Genomic DNA, 18744 nt, shown 5'->3' on the forward strand with positions numbered 1-18744 from the left:
CGCCAATTCCTAAATGTAGGGATAGGTGCACCATTACTATCCCTGCAACAATCCAAAATTTCCAGGTCAAGGCCCCCCATTATTGCATTCACTTTTTCCCCATACATATCATGGGCAAAATGTGGAGCCTCCCATCCAGCATTATTTGTAACCCCACAAGCTGTAGTGGATAGTAAATCACATAATGAAACATTGAAATCCCCACACCAAATGATATCAAATACTTCATGAGAAATCGAGCTTAAGTTCTCAATAGCATTGTTTAGGTCAGTAACAATTCTGCCCCTGCTACTATCAAAAATGTTATTATAATAATTGATCAGAAGGATATTACGGCTTTTACCTTCTTGGATCCAAATCATCTGTATTAAATTTCCCACCGGCACATATTTTATCACTGTCATCTGTCGATGGACCGATATAAGGGTGAGTAAACCTCCCTTAGCTCTACCTGGCCCATCTCCATATGCTGGTAGGTTGTATGAAATGAATCCCTCATAATCAATATTATCTTTACACCAGGTTTCCTGAAAGCAAAGGATATCATACCTGTTAATAAAGGAGTTCCAACCCGGGTCCCTGCTTTTGGATTTCAGACCAGCTACGTTCCAGCACACCAACCTGGAACATCTACCTGTTCTGACCATATTCCCTCTAGGGATACCTTGTATAGCACCCTCCATAATGGCAGCCTCAGCAATTTGGCCCAAATCGCCAGAATTCATACAACCATCTGGTATGGCCTCCACTTCATCCTGCTCCGGCATCAGTCTGGGGGTCAGTGTTATTGTACCAGAACTTACAGATATACATTCAACTCTATGATCCTCCAAGTTCGCTTCCTCCTCCCTTCCCGCACATATCTCCGTCTCCTTTATACGTCAATCGTTAGAGTCCAGAGTGCTAAGTGCAAGGAATCTATTCTGGGTTGGGATATCAAAATGGGGTTTCCAAACAGGTGGGAAAGTAGCATTTCTATTATTGACCCTCCCATTAGCATTGAGGTGATTATAAAAGTATCCTAGCGCTCTTGCGCATACATTACCATCTAAGATTGGGAGAGATGCCGCTCTCAGGAGGACGGTAGAGACGTGCTGCGGATATTTAAAATTAATAATTACACAGTCCCCTTTTAACATTTTCTTATCACTCCCAATCCAATTGGCTCTTCTGGTTGTCAGAATACAGTCAGAAAGATTCAGTGGGAGACCACATTGCCTATTTAACCACGACAAACATTTGTTTTTTAAAGAGTCGTGGGTCTCTTGGGGAGCCTTGTTATCTAGCGGTGGCACATTTGTAAGTACCACCACATAGGGAGCACACTCAGGTGGTAGGTTAACAGCACCCTTCATTTTATTTCCCTCCCAGCTATTTGTACTATCTAAAACAGGCAAATTACTTCCTGATTTGTTTGCGCCTATTTGTGGTGCTACCGAAGTAGCACTACCATTCGCATTGATCCTCGTAGCTTCCTTATTAGGGTCTCCCTGTCTTTGATTCTTACTTTGGGTATTAGTAGTGGTGTCGGCTACCACCTCCATAACCGGAGTAACTGCAGGCACCTCTCCCAATTTACCCAATGCCTGATTTAGCAGACCGCTCAATCTGGCAACTTCTTCCGTTAGCTCCTTTATTTTGACAACCAGCGGATCTATTGTGTCCCTAATGTTTGTACTAATAATCTCCTTGATGTTACTAACAATATTATCCTCAGATCCGGCCTTATTCACTGATCTCAAGGCGGAATTCTCAATATCTTTATGTGACTGATCTGCAGATTTCTTCCCATTATTTGATGTCCTCTTTTTAAGCTGTGTTTTCCTGCAAGTTCTTACTGAACGTTTTTTTAGGGGAGGTGAACATTGTTCCACCCTGTCATGGCAGTCATCTGTTATTAGCTCATTGGGGCTATCTTGTACAGGATCCAAGTGCCCCTGCTCCGTTAACTCGACCACCTCCGGGGTGGTAGTATCAAAAGGATTGATTACATCCTCCCTACCGGAGGTTACTAAACCTCGTAAGGGACTGGCTCCGGGAGAGGTACCAACTTTCCCCAATGACTGTCGTCTTTCACAATTTATCTTATTAACCTTCTGAACCAAATAATTATCCATTGTACGTGGCCCTGAAGAGGCTTTAGATCTAGACATATTATAAACAGTCTCACCCTCGTTACAAGCCTGAATTGATAAAACGTTATGTCCGTTAGTAGTTACTAAAATGACAATTTTTAAAAACACTAACAATAATTGACAAATCCTCAATATCACCCCCGCTGCTTCTTCCAGATCTTGTGACCAGGACCAGCGTCTTTGGTCCAGTCCAGTCTCTTCAGGCCTCTGAGGGCCACAGAGGGCCCGCCCTTTGCCCGGGCTTAGCCCGGCGCCGCCCGCGCGCGTCCCGCGACGCGGAGGGAGCCTCAGCCTTTTAAGCGCCTCCGGGCGCGAAGACAAGCGGAAGGCGGAAGTGGCCGCTAAGCAGCCTGGGAGCTGTAGTCTCCCCCTGTCACGGCGCGATAGCGTTGGGCGCCGACAGTGGGGACAAACAGCGTGGGCACCCCAGGAGCGGCTCAGCAACAAACGGTTCACCAGCGCGGCCTCGGGTGAGTAGCAGCGTCCAAGATTACACCCCCGCTCCACCGAGGGAGCCTCAGCCTTTTAAGCGCCTCCGGGCGCGAAGACAAGCGGAAGGCGGAAGTGGCCGCTAAGCAGCCTGGGAGCTGTAGTCTCCCCCTGTCACGGCGCGATAGCGTTGGGCGCCGACAGTGGGGACAAACAGCGTGGGCACCCCAGGAGCGGCTCAGCAACAAACGGTTCACCAGCGCGGCCTCGGGTGAGTAGCAGCGTCCAAGATTACACCCCCGCTCCACCGAGGGAGCCTCAGCCTTTTAAGCGCCTCCGGGCGCGAAGACAAGCGGAAGGCGGAAGTGGCCGCTAAGCAGCCTGGGAGCTGTAGTCTCCCCCTGTCACGGCGCGATAGCGTTGGGCGCCGACAGTGGGGACAAACAGCGTGGGCACCCCAGGAGCGGCTCAGCAACAAACGGTTCACCAGCGCGGCCTCGGGTGAGTAGCAGCGTCCAAGATTACACCCCCCAATATCTCATACTCTAAAACATTGGGTTTTAAATTTGCCAGGTCTTAAATCAACTTTTTACCTACTGGGGCTATAGATTAACATAGTTTTTTTTTTACTGTTTGCTGTTAATATATCGTTTATATATTGCTGTTCAGCCCATTTTGTTAGTATGTTTTTGGTATTTCCAGTTTTGAAGTACATTCTATTGTGATTTGAATAAGTTCAGGAGTGATGGTTTGAGGTGCTTTTCCTGAGCGCTTATGTGTTAACTTGGTGATTGTAGAAAGCTTAATAAATCTATGTGAATTATCTTTAAAATAGACTTTTCGCATATTTCAATTTTCAAACTGTTTCTCGGTGTGAGCATTTCAAATCCCATGATCTTTTATGTTTCCTTTGTGAATTCTCTGACTCCATCTCATCTTTGTTGTGGTGATACCAGGTCATGTTGAAAATGTTTCTTCTCTTTAGCAGCTTACCTTTACCGCCCTCTGTTAATTATCTGAAGGCAAAGATGTACGAAGCATGTGGCAGTGGGAGGCAATACGAATGATGGAACCATCCCATCCACCACCAGGCGCACTGCTAACAGAGGCACGGGGCCAGTGCCCTCCGAAGACAGCGTCACAGTGGAGCTGCTGCTCCTTCCCCCGCTGAGAACAATGTCTCCTGTCAGGGTCTGGACTCGAGAACAGGCCAGGGTGGGTTACAGGTTTACTGTAGCTGGCATAGGATTAAACAAGAAAGTTGTTTACTGTTTAGCCTCCTGTGCACTGCCTCTTTCACCTGGCAGACATCTAGGGATATATTCACAAGAATGTGTGATAACTACCGCAAGAGTAGCATAACGCATCTCTCAACATCGCAGCCCATCGCGGGAAAAGTATGCGTGCCAACCAAGTATTCACAACACGGTGGTAGCGTGCGATAGTCACCAGATAACGCGTCAAATGGCCGCGCAAAATTCAACGCCATGCCGCAAAAAATGCAAAACGCAAAAAAACACACAACGAGGCGAATCGCGGTACAAAAAGTCGTGAAAACCAGCCACAGGCCTGCAAATACCACGCGTCTGGCGGGAATAAGCATCATAAAAAACACAGAAACAACACACCAGAAACAAGCCAAAGCATGTAGCAACATGGATGCAACCTGACCCAGCGCAGAGGCAAACGCGAACCCCACTAACCCCACAGACCACCAGCAAGGAACAATGAGGTTGGGGAAGGCCAAGGAGAAGAGGGAGCGGCAGACGGGGTACAGTCTGCAGGAAAACAAGACCAGCGTAACAGAGGCGACAGAACACTACCAGCAACTGACCCACAAGCAGGTCACCTGGAATGCAGTTGGAGTGCCGAGGAGGCCAATCCAGGAGGCCAAGCATGATGTGATAACTGAAACCAGGCACAAACCCGCTGCCAACAGGAAGGCAGCAACGGCGACAGAAGGGGGCAATCCTGTACCACAGGAGGAACTGGAGGACACCGAGGCCACAGTCATCAGTGTGGAGACGGTGCAAGGAGAAGGGAGTACGGACACAGCTCGAGAGGACCTGACACAACATCAACAGGGAGAGTAACCAACAGGGACTGGGGTGACGGGGGGAGATGGACACAATGGCACACATGCACAACAAGACGAGGCACACTGCACACCCACAATTACCCAGGATCATGTCCCTGATCCCCTTGGCACACTGCAGCACACACACACAGCAAGAACAGCACACCCACATTGATGACAACGTGGTACAATGCACATAGTCGACACTGCAGAACAGAGGACACAACTGGCTCCGCACATGCACAGAAATATGCCTACTACATCTGACAGAGCAGGAAACTGTGAAATGGACATGTTCGCGTAGGACCTCACAGCCGTCATGTAGTCCAAATGTACACTGTCCTGCAGCAGAATTCAGCACCTCATGAACAGTCACAATGTACATTGTCATACAGTCTGCATGAAGACCAGAACAATGCGCAAACATACATGTCAACACAATGTCACATCTGTGATGCCAGAGAGGACCACCATACCTTTGACAACGACACCCTACAACAGACCATTGACATCCCAAGCAAACCCACCACCAGGACCTAGTCAGCCAAGATATTCAGAGGACACATAGCCCACAACAGACCACACAGCAGAAAGCACCCGCAAGCACAGCTGGCTCACGAAACTTCACTCACCCACACATGGCACCCCGTTGCCATGTATCAGCATGGCAAAAGTAGGTGGCGAACAGGCGTGGTTGGGGTCCAAACCAATGGAAGGCGAACTAGATCACATACGTTGGTGTCCATTACACTTCAGGGACCACCCACACCCCACAAAGGAGACCCATACAGCCATAGAGACACATACAGATGCACATTCACAGTATAGAACCACGCCCAGGGGCACGCAAATAGCAGTCACACACCTACGTCAGCTTTGCCTACGAATTGAGTGGGTGATGACAAAACTACATGTCCAAGTTCCAACCCGCTGCCTGCGGTGTCATGTCTGCATCTACTGTACACAGCATAATGTAATGTCGTAGGGCCCAGGGCCCTCATGCATACAACAAGACCACAGTTACACACGCAGATATTATGTTGAATGGCTACGGGCACATGCGCCCGGCCCCTTTATTGGCAGGGCCACATGTACAGTGACGCCTGTGCTGGATGTGTGTGGGGTGAGTGTAAGCCAGCACGCATGGAGTCAACTGCTGAGCAACATGGAGGGAGATGAAGAAAGTCCAGAGGACACACAACATGCAAACTGAAGTGTCCGTGAGTTGCAGTGCACTGTGGTTGGGGCACTAGAGATGGATGCGCTGATGTGAAAAAAAAGTTTTGGATTGTGTCCCTTCGAGATATTCCTGATGCAGATGCAGTGTGGTGTGTGACACCTGCATCAGCTTCCTTAACAACTTCCCAGGTCTCCCACACTGCTTGAGATGACATTGCTGCCTAGCCTCTCCACAGCACAAAACACAATCAGTAACAGACGATGGCTTGCGGGGCACTGAGTCAGTGGCACTAGGAGTGCTGAGCAGGGTATTAGTCTGATGATGGCATCCACGACAGGTGTATTGCAACTCCGTAGGTTTGTAAGGACCACTGTTTCGACTCTGGCGGATGGAGGTTGTCTGGCGGAGGTGGCATGTGCCTCCTGTGGTGATGTGACGTCCGGGCAGGACTCGATTTCATGTCTGAGCCCTGGTGGACCACAGATGAGGCCGGAGGCAGCGGACAGCGCAGAGGCCACAGACACACGGCATTGATGACACTAAGGCCATCGCCTCAGAGGCCATCCAATACCCAAGAAGAAGGGGTCTCGGACATTTCCAGCACAGAGTTAGTGGCCCCGGATGCACAGAGGCCGGCACAGGAACCATGCCACGGGACGGTGATTTGCGGTGCAGTCAGATGGGCCATGAGACGTGAGCGGGTCCTCATCAATGTCCGAGGTATATGTTGCGGAGTGTTGCGGAGGACAGTGAAAGGTGGCTTTCAGGGCATGAGGCGAAAGGTCTGATGTTATCCGGAAGCAGCAAATGGGGGGGTGGAATGCCACGGCCTCGTTTTCACCACGAAGTCAGTATCACCGCCATGATGGCGACGAAATCTCCAAGTCCAGGGACTCAGTCGCCCCCAAAGTCCAACCAGAAAGTGACCATGGGTCTCGGGGAATAGACATCTTGGCACCGGGGCTGAAAGGGGATGCAGTCTGCGATGAGGCCTGTACAACGACATGAAGTCTTCCATTAACAAATCGAGGCTGAATTTGAAGGTGCGTGTGACCTATTCAACTGCAGTGTAGGTCGGGGGCAGCGGTCAGCAAGGGCCCAGAGCCACGTGTCATTGGCTCGTGATGCACAGAGTTAGTGACAACAGGACAGTTGTCGGTAGTGTTCGATCACCTCCGTGACAATAATCCTATTTCCTCCGGGCTGCAACGCGCATCCTCTCACGCCTCTCCTTGCGTGCGAAGATATGTAATCTGCCATTGAAAAATCGATGTTCAGTTCCAATTCTGTGACCTACTCGTGCGCAGCATAGGCCGTGGGCAATAGTCCACAAAGGCCCACAGACACGTGTGGTTGTGATGCTATGCACAGAGTTGGTGGCACCAAGTCGAACGGGAGTACACTGATGTCATCTCTGCAATGAACATATGTACTCTGCCATCGTGTAATCAAGACTCAGTTCCAAATGTGTGACCTACTTGACCGTAGTGTAGGCCGGAGGCGGCAGTGGAGTACGTCAACAAGAGAGGTCTAAAGCGGGCCTGTGTCGTGGAGGCAGTGATGGTCTGAGAGGCTGCCAAGGATGCGGCACTCGGGCTTGGAGCTTGCGCAGGCACGTGGTGGGCCCTCCTTGACACACGCCAGTGTCGGAAGGTGATCAGTGTGGCCTGGCTGCGCAGGGGTGGGCCTGACAGCTTCGAAGTCCAGCGGGCAGGGGTACGGCAGGCGCACAGGATTGCAGGCAACTCTGCTCATGAGGACGGCGTCAGCCTCGTGGCGTGGTGAGTGACGCCGCCCTGGAAGAGACGTTGGGCTTTCCGGAAGAGGACCATGTCCAGGGCTACGTGCTTTTTATTCACACCCCTACGCTGGCCTGGCGTACGCCGGGCATCCCACTCCACTCATGCTTATGGGGAGGACGTAACAGGCATCATTTCCGCGAACTCCCCCACTGGCTGGGGTGACATGGTTGCGTCCACTGTCCACTACACTCCACACACCAGCGGTGTATGTCACCATGGATATGGGTGTGTTCCGCATGCTGCAGTCTGTCCAGCACATCTCCGCCACTCTTGGCATTCTGTACTTTCCCATTCATGGGTCACTTGCCTCCTCCCCACATGCCTGCCTGGTTGCCACCTCTCCCCACATTCGGCTATTGTGTGGCTGTGGTGCCATGCCGTCGATGGCTCATGTTCACTGCTTGCCCAGGTTTACCGTTGTGAGTTGTTCTGTCGAGTCTGGTGGGTGGGCATGTTGTTTTGCATGTTGGGTGTGATTTTGTGTTGTGTGCATTGCCAGTGTTGTGAGTTGCATAGTTGTGGAGTTGAGGTGGGTGGGGTGTTCATTTTGTACTTGCCAAGGGACTGTGCATTTCCCTTGGTGCCATCCTGGTAAGGCTGGGTGCTGATGGACTGTCGGAGGATGCACGCTGGCGGGGAATTTGTAGGCGACATCGGTGGAGGTTCCACGGTGTTCGGTTGTTGCCTGCACATTGATGTGAGACGTGTGCTTTCTGTTGAAGTGATTGTGTGCTGTGTCACCAGGGGGCATAGGTATGACATGTGTGCTGTGGATTGCCCCCAACACATGCATGCATCCAGCTATGGCGTATGGTCCTTGCTTGGTCTCCAGCGGATCCTGCGCATTATGTTGGGCGTATGGGGACTGGGGTACCAGGCTGATGGTGATGTCCAGGACAGGTGTGAGGGACTGGGATGTGGCTGGCTGTGTGACTCCTCTAACTGTGGCGGGTGTTGGTTAGGGGGTACCAGGGGCCAACAGGTGCAGCACAGCCAGCGGCTTTGTGTGGAGTGGGATGTTGGTTGTCCGCTGTATTGGTGCCGTTGGCCTGTTGGGTGTTGTTGGTCGTGATGCATGCGATGGTTGTCCTTTTGAGCCTGTAGTGGGCAATGACATTGTCGGGTGTTGGGTCTGTGAGGCTGGTGTGTTTCCTCGGGGTCCCCTGTCTTTGTCAGTGCTGCCTGGGTGGTGGTGTGGGGGGTGATCCGGGTGCTGTATGGGATCCCGGGGTGGTGGGTGTTGTGGCCCTATTGGGTGTCCGGGCCGCATGACCAGTGGCTCCATGTCATCTGCTGCCCTTCCGATGTGGCTGTGGGCTGTGCTCCCTTTTGTGGTGCAGACTGTGGTCCGACTTAGCACCAGGTTAGAGCAGGTGTTATTTTCCTGCTGCTAACACGCCTTATCGCCTGTTTTGTGTTCTTATCGCAGTTCTGGCTGTTTGTTGTGAATGAGTGGTGTTGTTGCGGCTTTTGGCACGGGAACGCCCACTCTGCATCTCATTAGCGATAGTTGCGGGGGTCATCCGTGGCGATGTTTTTTGTGGCTGCTTTCGCGGGTAAACTGGTGCTGTGAGCTGTTAACACCAGCTTGTGATTGGGGATATAAGTTTATTGCAACTTTGGCTGCGATAAAGTGCCGTTAAGTCGGCGATAGTTCCTTGTGAATATGGCCCCTAGTCTTCAACTTTACCCATGCTGCACGACTCCCCAGTCACCTCAGAGCTCCCCACTGGCACATGGGAGTAAGAGTGGAATACAAGTGCTGTTACTCTTGCTAACTGAACATACCATGAGATAATGAGGAATGTTTGCAATCTGAGATGTGTGCCATACTAGACCCCGTATCATTGTGAATGGCGAACAAACGGCTCTCAAACCTAACCGCACATTACGCTGTGTTGCTAGTTACTGTTTTTACTTCACTGTATCAGTGGCTTGTAAGGCTGCTTGTGTTTATTACAGCAACCGATAAAATACTCAGGGAGGATGCTGTATGAAGTACTTCCTCCGTTGAAATATTAACAGTAGTATCTGCTGTTTACAGCACCTTGGCACGAGAACTCGAACCAGGGGTATCTATCAGATGCTCAAAAAGCAGAGGTCAATGCTGAAATTCCTCTGGCACTCACAATCGGACTTAATATCCCAGTGAACTTCAATCACTCACGCGGGTCTTCATGCAGGAGACCCTAAGTAGCTCCCAAACCAGATCACAGCTCTGCTGCTTAAACCTTATGCCCCATTGTTTATGTACAATTTGTCAATTGTTTTCCAAATCAATAAAAGCCACCACTGTGAACTGACCTTTGTCAATTGGGGAGAGAAGGTCAGTTTTTTAAAAGCTTTCGTGGCTCATGGCATCAGAATGACCTTTTTGTAAATGTAAATGAGAGCGTGTGTAGATGCCAGATGCATATGCGTGCTTGGAAGAAGAGAATTGTGGAAGAAAAACTTACTTTTAATGCTGTTAAACGAATGGCAGATGAAATATTATACTATATACACAAATGCTCCAGTACAGTAGCCACACAGTGCCGTTGTTTGTATGAAAAAGATTTGTAAACAATTATTTAATTCATGTCCTTTTAAATCTTGCATGCTCTATGGTGTCAACAATAAATAAATATCTCATTTCACATGTCCGTAAAAATAATTTTATAGCAGCTTTTTCTCTGATTGATATTTGTATGGCTTACCTTGCAAACAGTGTACGATGAAAAATATCTCTGAATGTATTACCTAAAAATATTAAAGCTGGGCAAGCACTCATTCCGCGGAATTCCACAGAGTTTTTTTGCAATTCTGTGCAATTCTACATAGTAGAACTCTGTGAGCTCTGCCTACCCTTACTTCTTAGAACAGGCACATCTTGGACAAAAACAGTGCACGCGTCCCAACTTCAGAGGACATGTTTAGTTAGAGGACCACAAGGTACAAATAGGTCCACAGCAGTACAAGCTTTGCCCCCTCACAGGGCAGTTACAGCACGGCTTCCCTCTTTTATTAAAGGATACCACAGTGGATGTCTGTTTCTCAGAGGTTTTATTGGGCAACAGGAATATGATCTCAGGCAGCAAACGTCACTCTACCACCTCCTCAACTCTTCTCCAGTCTTATCATAACATTCTAAAAACTTCTAGAGGAGAACCTTGTCACATACAAGGAATACTAAGAATACCACACACCTTCCCCTATAGAAACACAAAACAAAAGTAAAGCCAATATGCAAGGCTAAATTGAGAAAGAAATTGAAATAAGAATCAATGAGAAATAAATCATCACATTGAACTAGATTGAAATCAAACCAACATAGTCTCTAAGGAAATAAGGTTATACACTTTTCTAGATTCTTCTCCTTATCTTCTTCTGTGCTGCCAAAGTCTAGTCCACAAAGTTTTTCGAACCTCAAAATTCTTCTTCAGATTAAGAAGAGAAAGTCTTATTCCCACTGTCTTTCGAGCCTGACAACTCTCTATCAGATTGAGAAGACATCTCTTTATCCTTGGATCATACTGGACCAACATGAAACTAATTACATTTGTCAACCTAAATTCCAAATTCTGTGGTCTTCAGTTTTCACAGTATTTTGAACAATTTAATCACCTTCATTGGTTTTGCTGAATTTGAGACATTGGCATATCAAACAGGTAGCTTTACCCAGTCACTAATTTGTACTTTAATTACCATGACTCTTTTCAAACTCTCATTTTCTCACCAGAGCTTTATGCTCCTGCCTATACATCCATTCAGTCTTGATTTTGGATCACCTGCAAAACCTCTACTTTTATTCACCAAACTAGGACACATTGAAGAGTTAGGCTTCCTACTTCTAAATAGCTCAAATGGAGTGACACCTTTTGTAGAATGCACGGTCAACCTGTACTCCGGTACCTTATCCTTCAGTTTCTCCCTCCAGTACTTGAAACAAGCCATGGCATGCTGAATGGTCTCTTTCAACACCTTATTGAACGACTCAAGCATGTCATGAGCTTCAAGATGATATAATTTCTCCATCTTCCTAGAAGTAAGTTGTTCTCCATTATGCGTTTCTTAAACAGATTGATAACTCTCCTTGCCCAATATTTCACCAAGAAATGTAACAACTTTAGTTTCTATTGAATTTACATTCTTGCTCTCTGTCCACCTAGAATATATGTCTATGCAACTAAAAACATAATGGTCCATGCTAGATTTATGAACAGGATCAATTATGTGCAAAGATATGTCTTCCCAGGGATCAGAAGGGACCATGAGATGAATTCTATATTTTAATATCTTATCATAACTCGAGCACTCACTATAATGTCTGCCATATTTTTCCACCAATAAATCCCTACTTGGCCACCCGTAATTAGCCCATATTCTTTCCTTTCCTTTAGAAATTTCAAAATCGCTCTCAAGTGCATTAGAAATATTGTGATCCATCAAGCCCATTGGTAGAATCAGTCTTCTGCCTCTTAACAAAAGCCACTTTTTTAAAGAAAGTTCATCCTTTGCATTCCAAAAGCTTCTAAAGCCTCTAAAGCTCTCTTCAAATGCTCTTCCGTGTATACACCCAGAACCCAGTAAAGCAATAACCATTTTTAGGATTTGATCATTCTCCAATTCTTTCAACCACTCATCCTAAAGTATGATCCCACATATCCCTTCCCAAACCTTTTGTTCCTTATTGTAAATGTCGTCTTCATATCTTTCTCAAGTTCATCTGCTTCATCCTTATCAAATAACCTTGAAAAACAATCAGCTAATGCATTTTTCATACCAGGAACATAAATCAGATTAAATTCAATATCTGTAGTGCTGTCACCCTTTTAGGAATTCTACACAATACAGAATCAATATATTTGCTTGTGAATATCTCCTACAGGGCTTTATGTTTCATCTAAATCTTAAACACAGTACCACCCAAACATTTTATTAACATATGTACAGCCCAATATACAGCCAAAGCTTCCTTTTCAATAACAGAATAATTCATTTCCTCACCATTTAAACCTCTCAAAATAAACAAAACAGTCTTTTTTATGACCGTCAGTCACTTGCATAAGAACAGCTCAAAAGCTTTAGAACTGGCATTAGTATTTAAAAGGATTTTGACCAGGTTCAAATTCACTTAATCAAGAATTATTCTTTAATTCAGATTTCAAATGATTGTACTCATCTACATACAATGGTCCTAAACAAACTCCTTATTCTTACACTTCTCTGAAAAATTAGAAACACATTTACTATAGTGCTCTGCCATAGCAAGGGACTCCTCTTTGTTTGAAGGACAGGGCATGTCACTTAAGGCATTCACCAGATCCACTTTAGGATGAATACCATCTGAATAAATATAACAACTCAAATATTAAATGTTGTAAACATTGAATTTTAATTCTTCTAACTTAATGGTAAGACCACTAGATTCCAGCCTACAAAAAACCTCATGTAACCACCCATCATGTTCATGCTGACTCCTACCAAACAATAATACATTGTCTTTATACATTGTCACTACAGGAACATCCTTTAACACACATTCCACAGCCCTTTTGGAAAACGGATAATGCAGGAATTAACCCACAGGGGGTTCTGAGATATTCAAAAGTGTAAAACGGGGTAACAAAGTCTATTAACTCATGTAACAGTGTATGAAGCCTAGAGAAGAAAAATATTTGCCGTTATCCAAAGAACACGGCATTTGTGTTATATTTGGATAATGGCCTGCTATCACACATTTGCTTAGTTCTCTAAGATCAACGCTCAACCTCGCCTCTCCTGTTACCTTTCTTGCCATGAGTTCTTGGGACAACCTTTAGGCCCAATTCTACAATGATACCACTTTGCTTCAAATTCTCATTCTTGAGCCGTGTCATCCTTCACTTTCAACTGAACATTCCTCACCATATTCACTTTAGATATAGACTGGATTTTATTAAAAATTTTGATAATTTTTCAAGCAACCCAACTCTTTCTTAAAAACATTTGGGAAAGCTTTCTCATAACATGAGTTTACAGATGAATCATGGATGATGTTTGATCTTTTCCTTAATCTCAGATGGAAATTCATTTGGATCAAGATAAACCAGCAAATCCTTCTGGTATAGCCACCTTATTATAGAATTTCCTTTATCAAAACATATATCTTTCTTGCAGCAGACCCTCCATGAACATCCATGCAAACATTGAAGTAACCCGACAACTTATACTATCATACTTTCAGACCTAGATCAGGTCTGAAATGTTTCACCTTGGCTTTCAAGTTAGAGTTGTAGAAAACCTTTAGAATCAAAGTAATCTTGGCTCTTCAGTCAAAAGAAATTATAACAGGTACACCTTCAATGCGCACTTCATCAAAAGAACCGTCTTCATCATTTACTCACACTTGCAGTACAATTTCATAACAATTGTCCTCAGAAACGTAATTTATTTCTCTCATTCTTCCTTGTCAATCATAGATCTAGAGCTATTAGCAAAATGACCCTTTTCCCCACATTTTTGTACATTGCTCTCCAACCTGGGCAATATTCACGATTGGCTAAATAATTGGTACTACTACATCTGAAACATTTGACCTGAAATTTCTTGAATCCTTAAATTCATCTTTTTTGAGTGTCTTAGTTTTACAACCCTAATCTGGTCACCATCACCACTTTCATGTAGAGCATTCTCTTTTTTGGTGTTTTGATGCATGCCATGGAATTTTCAAGAGGTTTAGAAATTGTTAAAGCTTCCTTAAATAATTGATGATATTTCTGCAGTAAAGACTAACCCTGGGCGTAGTTTGCGTAGTAGCGCTACGCGTAGCTTCGCGAAGTGCACTTTGCAAGATACGCGTAGTGCTACGTGAACTGTGTAGTGCGCTGTTCGGGATGATTGCACAGTGCCGGATGCTTGTCCGCACTGTGCAATCATTGAAAACGGCATCTCGCACAGTGCGAGCTGTTGTTTTCTGCCGCTCGAGTAGATTTTTACTCGAGCGGCAGCTTTCTCAACGCGGACTGGTAGTTTCGCATCGCGAGCGGTCGAGAGCATACGCGACCACTCGCAATGAGAAACCTGACCTTTCCGCATTGAGAATATCTCCAGGAGGTTTATTTTCCACGCTCGCGATCGCCAACTTGAGGTTGCTGATCGCGAACGAGGAAAAAGTCTCGCCGGGATGTCTTTTTGCTCGCTAGCGGTCTCCAACTTGACGTTGAGGACCGCGAGCGATCAAAAAATGCCAACTACGCTACGCTTTGCGTTTTTGCACTGTGCTACGTGCAATTCGCATAGTGTGAAGTAGCACACACTACGCAAACTACGCAAGCGTAGCGTAGTTGGCCGCCCAGGGTTAGTAAAGACTATCTAGTGATTTCAATCACACAGCCCAACATGAATTGATCACAAAGACATTCCTCGAATGAGTAACCAAAATTACATTTAGAGTCTCCACAGATTAATCACATCTCTGCACCCTTTTTCCAAACTGATAATGCTCCAGCACAGTACTAATTTTGGAATAGATAGGAAATGGTGGCAAGATATGGATTGCCTAACTTCTTTATGCAAATTTCAAATTCATTTAACGATGTGGCATCTTCATAAGAAAGATCTGATAATTGTTGAAACACTTCTTGACCCTCCGGACCTAAACAATGCATGAAAAAAAAAGTATTCTGTCCTGTGCTCAGCATAGTGTTGCATACTCTGGCATAATGATTAAACACTTTTTTTTCCATTTTGCCCAGTTAAGCAAATCTCTCTCACAGAAAACAGCTAATATGATCTTCTATTCTGCACAGAACTGATCCCAACTATGTAATTGTTTTTTAGAGAAACTCAGCCACTGCCTAAGTAGCTATCCTTTAAGCACAGTTTCCAGACTCTTCAAAAAGGTTTAGAATTCACACAAAATAGGCCCTTTTCAATCTCAGCCTCTGAAGTACTGCACATGCTGTGGGCTACCTCAGATGGCAACTGTGATCACAAGTACAATTTACTGATATAAACAACACCTCCATGAGACTCAATAATGGCCTAGAGAAGGTGTCTAAAAGGATGGAAACCAGCTGCCTGAAAAAAATGGGGAGAAAACTGAGGTCATCGTAGTTGAGAATAACTCAGTATTCTGGGACCAAATTAGATGACCTTCTTCCCTAGGATAACATCTATTCCCCAAGCTGGAATTTAAGAGCCTAGGGATTACTTTGGCTAAATATCTTTCCATGGCCTCCCAAGTAAAGAAGATCACGGGCAGTTGTTTGGCCTCCTGAGAGCCTTGAGAAAGACCTTGAAATGACTCCCATTGGAGTTGTAAAGTCAAGTATTGATTTTTTCTCACCTTGTTTATGGCTACTCACTCTATCTGGGCAGCCCAATCTCAGTCATCAAACAACTTCAAATAATTCAGAATGCTGCCACTCAAATACTGTTAGGGATCCCAAAAATACAATCAGCACGTGCAGTGCTTAAAACTCTCCATTGGCTGCCTATAAGATGCAGAATGCAATTTAAGGCACTATGTATGACACATCAGGTAAAACACAAAAGTGGGCCCACATGTCCCCCATCAGCTGGTCACCCCCCATCGGATCAACAGAGCCCTTAGGTCCAAAAATCTTGATCTTATGGTTGTCTCTAGAATCAAGAGAGTCAGAAGTGGGGGCTACTTCTTCATGTACCTTACACCTAAACCCTGGAACTCCTTGCCTATTAGCCTGAGAATAGATGACAACTTCATGAGAATCCGAAAGAAACTAAAAACGTATCCTTTCCCCTAACCATCTTTTTTACCCTTACTCTGGCTAGATTTGACAACACTGGGAAGCCTAATGTCAGGTAGCCATGATGCACATTACAAACAGGTGAATTGAATTGAATCGAATGGGGTGGGATCAGCAAGGGTGTGACGTGGTCAGAGATGTGACTCAAAAAGAACAAAATATTCTGGAGCTATTTTGTTTGCATTTCATACCCAGTCAAATACATACAAAATAAAAAGCACATACCTTAAATGTAAAATACCCACAAGTTAAAGTAATTGAAGGAAACTGCTCCCCTTTATGGTACAAAAGTTCTATTGGCTACTGAGATCCATGCAGATGTCAGTGCCTGTAACCAGATTGTCACATAACTGAATCCTGGTTGGCACAGTGGGGAGTAGTGCTGTGTATTTATAGTATTTTGAGGTCCTAGCCTACTACTGAAAGCACTATGAATATGCAAGTCACCCTGAAATCTCACATGACTCATCAATTAAATTCATACACTGGCTCTCAAGCAGCCTTTAGATTTGCTGACCAAACAATTGCACATTTTTTTCAGGTAGCAGGGCAACCTGGCAAGAAGGCTTGTTTCCGATTTAGCTATCTGACTCCCTCTTGGTTCCACGGTATAGGGAACACTGTCCATTCCCTTCTCAAGGTCAGTGCTACCCGTCCAGGAACGATTGGGAACATCGCTCACCATAGATTCCACCCACCTCGAGAAGTAACAGTAAAAAGTGCTTACTACTAAGGAATGAAAATCTCTTCAAAACAGCAAACATTTCTTTGATGGTTTGCTGCTTCTGAAGAAGGTTTGTATTGTATCCAGTGCTTACATAGATGGGTATGACTTATCTGGTCAAAAACAGATTACAGAGACTATATTTCAAGAGATGGAAATCCACCTCTCCTGTCAGCTGGGACATTAGAAATGACATGTATTTATTATTATTTGGCCTTTTTAAAAGCGCACTGCCACCTAACAGGTATCCTAGCACTGTAGTTCTCAATGGTGGGAGAGAGAGGGGATACCAAACAAAGTGACATTAGTCAGCCGTATAGCACTGGGTTAGAAAATCCTAAAACATCCTTCAGCTTTATGGAAAAAGCCATGTATGAATAATTTTAGTGCCTAGAAGATTTATATTGTTACACTGAAATTAAAATCACATGGGAATTACAAATAGGGCTTTTTTTGATTTACCAGTCTTTTGGCCTGATTTAGATGTCAGCGGATGGGTTACTCCATCAGACCGGATACGGATATCACATCTGCTGAAATATAAATCCGATATTATCCTATAGGATTTATATTTCGGCGGACGGGATATCCGTCATAGGTGTGATGGATTGAGCCGTCCACCGAGATCTAAATCAGACCCTTTGTCACTCATATGTTTCTGACTTTTGAGGCACCTCTGTATGCCTGCTTATTAACAAAGCTGTCCATGTGTCTTTGCAATGAACCCATGCAATCCCTCAAATTACGTCCATGTGCCTCAAATCACATACCAAATCAAGTGGTTGAGGTTAGATGCCAGCCTGGGATCCCCGGCTGAAGTGCTGATGGATCTCTGCATGAAAGGTGGCTTGAATTTCAAATCAACCAGCGTCTCTTGTATCTTTTCCCAAATCCGTGGCACCCCAAAGAAGACAGTAGGTCGCACCTCCTTCAGCGTGTCCACCAGGGAGCCCTGCAAGTTATGAAAGCACAATATTAAGAGTCAAGTGTATCAGAAGATCTTTCCCTGTATTGAATACACTCACCTTTGTAGGCTTATAACTTGAATCCTATTTAGAGATAATGTGATGCATGGCTAAAGATGCTGTTATCTAACACTTGTTTTTTGTCCAGGAGAAATGAGCTTGCATTCTGTGAGCAGTGATGCACATCAATTAAAGCAAAAGTTGAGGAGTGTTGCACTGAGAAATAAAATCACTAAAATAAGTGAGCTAAATAAAAACGGTAGAGCAAGACATTTTGTTTGCAAACATGTCCTTATTGTTTTAGTTGATACTCATAAAACCTTAAGAAAATACTTTCAAATAGAGCAGAAATATATCCAAGATTCAGACAAGTCTGGTAATTTTAGTGCCACTTTTGGCGATGTCTCACATTTTTTGCATGTTATCCATTGTTAAACAGTCAACAGGCGTATTCTTATGTAGGTTGCATTATCAGATAATGATTTACAGTCACGGTCTGTTTATTCATCAGTCTTAAACATCAAAAATACAGAGAAACCTCCTAAACCCTCATTACTGGATCCGTGGCTTGGTGTGTGAGATACCAGAGGGCTTTATTATTCAATCCTGGCCAGTATCCCCATAGAAAAATTTAGGGATTACCATTTACTTCCTTGGAATGGAGAATAACACATGAACCCTG

The 18744-nt window shown here is 45.2% G+C and overlaps 1 protein-coding gene across 3 annotated transcripts in view; it reads right to left on the reverse strand.

Moving 5' to 3' along the window:
- Nucleotides 1–18744, reverse strand: part of LOC146863662 (long-chain-fatty-acid--CoA ligase ACSBG2-like) — a 524673-nt gene that overhangs the window by 132027 nt on the left and 373902 nt on the right. For all 3 annotated transcript variants that reach the window (XM_085627756.1, XM_085627760.1, XM_085627757.1), the window contains one exon: nt 17868–18049. In XM_085627756.1, coding sequence (XP_085483882.1) covers nt 17868–18049 — 182 coding nt within the window. The remainder of the gene's footprint in view (nt 1–17867; nt 18050–18744) is intronic.

This window comes from Triturus cristatus, chromosome 2_1 (assembly GCF_964204655.1).
Source record: "Triturus cristatus chromosome 2_1, aTriCri1.1, whole genome shotgun sequence".
NCBI classification, from domain to species: Eukaryota; Metazoa; Chordata; class Amphibia; order Caudata; family Salamandridae; genus Triturus; species Triturus cristatus.